Source organism: Rhinopithecus bieti, unplaced genomic scaffold (assembly GCF_001698545.2).
Source record: "Rhinopithecus bieti isolate Rb0 unplaced genomic scaffold, ASM169854v2 scaffold_14839, whole genome shotgun sequence".
Taxonomy (NCBI): Eukaryota; Metazoa; Chordata; class Mammalia; order Primates; family Cercopithecidae; genus Rhinopithecus; species Rhinopithecus bieti.
This window is the reverse complement of record NW_016808133.1, coordinates 537,812-543,436: the sequence shown is the minus strand read 5'-3', so window position 1 is coordinate 543,436 and position 5,625 is coordinate 537,812. Positions and strand designations below refer to the sequence as shown.

Genomic DNA, 5,625 nt, shown 5'->3' with positions numbered 1-5,625 from the left:
GAAGAAGAAGAAGAAGAAGAAGAAGAAGAAGAAGAAGAAGAAGAAGAAGAGGAAGAAGAAGAAGAAGAAGAAGAAGAAGAAGAAGAAGAAGAAGAAGAAGAAGAAGAAGAAGAAGAAGAAGAGGAGGAGGAGGAGGAGGAGGAGGAGGAGGAGGAGGGGGAGGAGGAGGAGGAAGAACAGAAAGAAAGGAAAAGTCTTGTGGTGAGGATTTTCTCAGTGATGGACATTAGAAGGTTAATGTGTCCTATCCTATAGCCTTGGGTGCTGAAAGTATCACATACTCAACTCATTGGCACACACGCGACACTTGATACAGGAAAGGACTTTTACACAGAGCCAGTCAGAGAGAGCTGGAAAGACGTGATTTAGCACTCTACATGCCATGTCGTCCTAGGTGGCATCTGTATATGGTGCTTTTGTGGCCAAATATGCCCATGTCATCAATGCATCAAAATATAAATGCATCATTTTCTAAACAAATGTGTTTACTGAACTCTTATGCTGTGTCAGGTACTGAGCCCAGCACAGGATACAAAGATCATTGAGGCACCATCTGTGGCCTCAGGGTCTGTCTATAGGGGAGAACGTGCACACACAGGTGCTCCTGTGTGAATGTGCACACGTAGAGGAACCGGTCATAAGATGAGAAATCCGTAACGCATTGACATGTCTGGAGGAAGAAAAGGGACTGAGGGTCCTTGAATTCTTGTTTTTTTGTTTTTTTTTTTGAGACAGAGTCTCATTCTGTCACCCAGGCTGGAGTGCAGTGGCGTGATCTCGGTTCACTGCAACCTCCGCCTCCTGGGTTCAAGCAATTCTCCTGCCTCAGCCTCCTGAGTAGCTGGGATTGCAGGCACCTGCCACCACGCCTGGCTAATTTTTTGTATTTTTTAGTAGAGACGGGGTTTCACCATGTTGGCCAGGCTGGCCTCGAACTCCTGACCTCATGATCCACCCGCCTCACCTCCCAAAATGCTGGGATTACAGGCATAAGCCACTGCGCCTGGCCCCTTAAATTCTTAAAAACCACCCTTCCCAACAAGTTAAGTGCAGACTTCAGCCACAGTACATTTTAAGTCATAATGTTTCCCATGTTTCACGGACACGAGATACATTAGCCTGCTGGGGCTGCCATCGCAAAACACCAGAGACTGAGTGCCTTAAGCAGCAGAAATCTATTTTCTCATAGCTCTGGAGGCTGGAAGTCTGAGATAAAGCATCAGCAGGGTTGGTTTCTCTTGAGGCCTCTCCACTTGGCCTGTGGATGGCCATCTTCTCCCTGTGTCCCCACATGGTCTGACCTCTGTGCATCTGTGTCCTCATCTCTTCTTATAAGGACACCAGTTATGTTGGACCAGGGTCTACCCATACAACCTCATTTTACTTAATGACCTCTTTAAAGGCCTTATCTCCAAATACAGTCATGTTCAGAGGCACTGGGAAGGGTCAGGACGTCAATGTATGAACTTGGGAAGACAAAATTCAGCTCATCACATGAGGTCTGGATCCACACTGAGACCCAGAAGGAGTTTTTTAAAAACTGAGGAAGACTTTACTGCAAGAGCACTATTGTTTTTTTGTTTGTCTTACTTTTTTCCAATTATAAAAAGCGCAGTGGCTCACGCCTGTAATCTCAGCACTCTGGGAGGCCAAGGTGGGCGGATCACAAGGTCAGGAGATCAAGACCATCCTGGCTAACACAGTGAAACCCCATCTCTACTAAAAATACAAAAAATTAGCCAGGCATGGTGGCAGGCACCTGTAATCCCAGCTACTTGGGAGACTGAGGCAGGAGAATGGCGTAATCTCGGGAGGCAGAGCTTGCAGTGAGCTGAGATAGCGCCACTGCACTCCAGCCTGGGTGACAGAGTGAGACTCCATCTAAAAAAAAAAAAAAAAGCACAAGTAGGTGTTACAGAAACTTTGGAAGGTAGGGGAAATAGACAGATAAGAAAAAGTTCACCAATATCCCCCTATCTGAGGTGACCACTCTCAGCGCTTTGATACATATTGTTCTATTACTTTAAACACACACACACACACACAATGTATGGTATTATGCTGTGAACAGCATGTATCCTGCCTTTTTTCCTTCTTAACAGTCTCTAATGAGCATTTTCCTATGGCATTAAAAATGCCCTATGAGCAAGATCTGAATGACTACAGAATGTTCTGCCATATGGCTGTGCTGAGATTCATAGTACCTGCCTTAATTCATATAAATATTGTCTCTAATTTAACAACATTATAGAGAACTCTAGGATGAACTTCTCTGAAATATATTTTTGTCTATAGCATTCACCAGATTTTAGCATCTTCTCCCCTAAAACTCTCTGCTTCTTCCCAACCAACCCCCGACCTCTGCCAGGAAAACGGACTGGACTACGAAGCCTGCCTGGTTGCTCAGTGTGATGCCCTTGTGGATGCTTTAACTCGTCAGAAAGCCAAGCTGCTCACCAAGGTGACAAAGGAGAGGGAACACAAGTTGAAGGTAGGTACCTGGGAGATTGACACATTGAATCCCTGCCACATCCTCTGCACCTAGCGTGGGGTGGAGCACACAGTAGGCACTGGGTAAATATTGGCTAAGTGAGTGAATGAGTGAGCTAATGAATGAATGAGATAAGGAAGAGATGCACCAGCTGGTTCAGTTATATTCATGTGACCTGACAGAGATGAATCAATATGCCCTGTGTCTTGAGGATTTCAAGTCAGAAGCCCACCTTCTCCCTCCCTGTTTCTATCTAAGGGACTATTCTTGTTCTCATTTTGCAGAGCAGAAGTGACCAATGACAGTGACTAGCCCTGACCCTGTTCAGGTCTCCAGCTCTGTCCCCTTCTTCAGGTCCTCTCTGATAGCTCACGTCCTCAACAGTCAGCAATAACATACACAGCCAGTTACCACCAAGGGAAGACGAGACTCTCCCCTCACATCACGTTGAGTCCCTGACTCAACCAGGCACCCACGAACTCTCTGAGTTGATGACGGGCTGTCACTGTTTGAGGAGCTCCATCTATGCTAGAGACATTTCATAAGTGGACCAGAAAATATTACTGTCAAGAAAAGCAGAAATGCATGCTGGAGATGATCCCATGGTTCATAAGTGAGGGGGCTAAGACCATGGCGTTATCCAGGGCCACAGAGAGGTCGGAAGCCAGTCAAGAAGCTGGTCACTGATTGTATGGAGAGTTCCAGATTATGCTCTTTCTCTGCATGACCGTCATGAGTTTAGAAAGGTTTCTGTGTTGGGTGTTGTAGCCCTGCTTCTTGGGAAGTGAGTCCACTTATTTCCCAGCAAAGAGGACACATGGAGCTCAGCAGCAGAGCCGAGACAGGAGTGGATGAGAGGTGGTCAGGCCAGCGCCGCTTCTTCCAGGCTGTATTGGCGCTAGTTCTCTGACTCTTGCCGTGGCCTGCCTGCTCTTCCTCTCAGGAGACAGTTACTTAGAGGAGTCTTTCCGTTGCAGATGGTTTGGGACCAGATCAATCACTGCACACTGAAGCTGCGTCAGTCCACCGGACTGATGGAGTACTGCCTGGAGGTGATCAAGGAGAACGACCCCTCGGGGTTCTTACAGGTGAGCCCGCCCCTGGAAGACACCAGGTAGTCTTCCTCCAACTGCCCCATTGTTCCCCAAATCAGTCCAAATTCCAGTCAAGATCCTTTCCTGGCTTGGATTGAGCAGATTCTCCTTTGCTCAGTGATTCCAGAAGACCTAGGGTCTCACCTTGGCTCTGACTCTCACTAGATGTGACCTAATTTTACAGCACGCATGAAACGAGGAGGTGGAATGACATCATCTCTAGGGCTGAAATGCCTCACTACAACATTTTCCCCACAAACGGGAAAGGACAGTCTTGCCAAACAAGCTGGACAGATTGCACTGGAAGAAGCAAGTTAGCAGAATCCACATGGCCCATTATCTCAATGTGCAGAGTCCTACAGGCATGGCTGGTGACCAGCTGCCTACAGGGACAGTGCAATCTTCTCAGGGCCATCTCTCCTGCATTCAGGCTGACTCAGGGTCATGAGTATCTCTCAGGAACATGGCAGTGATTCAGTCTCTGTCAGTGGGGAAAATGATGAATCCCTTTGATTATTTCCCAAGAAAGATACACGAGATCCTGGCTCGACAGGGACATGTGCAAATGTCTGATAAGCAGGACTTTCCAGCAAAGGGGAGCAGAACCATGGGTGTGATGCAGTCAAGTTTGGAGCAGAAGTTGCAGAACGACTCAGAGGAAACACACGGGCAGGGGGCAGATGTGGGCTTAGAAACTTTAGGGGTATGGAATATGCTTTCTTTAGACACTGGGGCAAACTGCTAGTATGTTTCACTTTGCAAAGTACTAGATCTAGGAAAACAGATCTAATGAGGGATGCATTTGTATATTTAAAAAGCATCTTGTATTTCTCAACAGTGTTTGCTACACTCTCTTTAAGCAGCAAGTGCTTCTTTTCATTTCATGTGATTCTGAAATATGATTGAAACAATATTTCAGTGCATTTTTAGACAGCCTGTGCTGGGTGGGCAGGGGTCATTTAATCTCTGCCATGGCTCGAGAGCACAACCCTTTTCTGTCTCTGAGTCCCATGGAGACAAAGCCCCTACCTCTTCCTCACCCCTGGCTGCACAATTTTTCCTTTGCAAAGCAAAACCTTAAACTCTTTGCTCTCCTTTAAGATCTCAGATGCTCTGATCAAACGCGTCCAGGTGTCTCAGGAGCAGTGGGTCAAAGGCGCCCTGGAACCAAAAGTGTCTGCGGAGTTTGATCTGACCTTGGACAGCGAGCCGCTGCTGCAGGCCATCCACCAGCTGGACTTCATTCAGATGAAATGTAGGGGTGAGCCGCGGTTGGCCCCAGTTCAGTCAGTGCTTCTTTCAAAAGAGGCATGCAGTCTGAGGGGCAGCTCGGTGCCATGGGGGACCTGTGATGCACAGAGTGTGGCAGGGTGGGAGAGTCGGAACACCAGAGTCACGGACCTAGGTTTAAGTCCCAGCTCAGCCCCTGACAGCCATGTGAGCTGGAGTGAGAAGCACCCAGTCAGAATCTGAGGCTTCCCATTTGTGAAAAAAATAATCATTTGTTCAACAACAATCATTTGTTCATTCAGAAGTGCTTGGGGAGTGTCTACCATGTGCCAGGCACTATTCCACATGCTCAAGATGCAGTGGTGAACAACTCTACCAACTCACAAGATTGGGCTTACACTCTCGAGCAGGAAATAGACACTAAACAAATATATAATAGAATGTTGGATGGTGGCAGGTGCTATGAAGATGAATCAGAGGAAGGGGCAGCAGTAGATGCCATGGGGTGAGATCTGAGGTAAGGAGGAGGAAGTGGTGGAGAAGGAGGAGGAGGTAGTGGAGGAGGTAGTGGAGGAGGTAGTGGAGGAGGAGGTAGTGGAGGAGGTAGTGGTGGAGGAGGAGGTAGTGGAGGAGGTAGTGGAGGAGGAGGAGGAGGAGGAGTGGAGGAGGAGGAGGGAGTGGCTGAGATAGTGGAGGAGAGGTGGAGGAGGTAGTGGAGGAGGAGGAGGAAGAGGAAGAGGAGGAGGAGGTGGTGGAGGTGGAGGAGGAGGAGGAGGAGGTGGAGGGAGAGGAGGAGGTGGAAGAGGAGGA

The 5,625-nt window shown here is 48.0% G+C and overlaps 1 protein-coding gene across 2 annotated transcripts in view; it reads left to right on the top strand.

Annotated features, from left to right (window-relative positions):
* TRIM67 (tripartite motif containing 67) overlaps positions 1 to 5,625 on the top strand; it is a 29,768-nt gene that overhangs the window by 946 nt on the left and 23,197 nt on the right. For both annotated transcript variants that reach the window (XM_017885619.1, XM_017885618.1), the window contains exons 2-4: positions 2,369 to 2,491; positions 3,469 to 3,579; positions 4,687 to 4,846. In XM_017885619.1, coding sequence (XP_017741108.1) covers positions 3,469 to 3,579; positions 4,687 to 4,846 — 271 coding nt within the window. In that variant the 5' untranslated portion in view covers positions 2,369 to 2,491. The remainder of the gene's footprint in view (positions 1 to 2,368; positions 2,492 to 3,468; positions 3,580 to 4,686; positions 4,847 to 5,625) is intronic.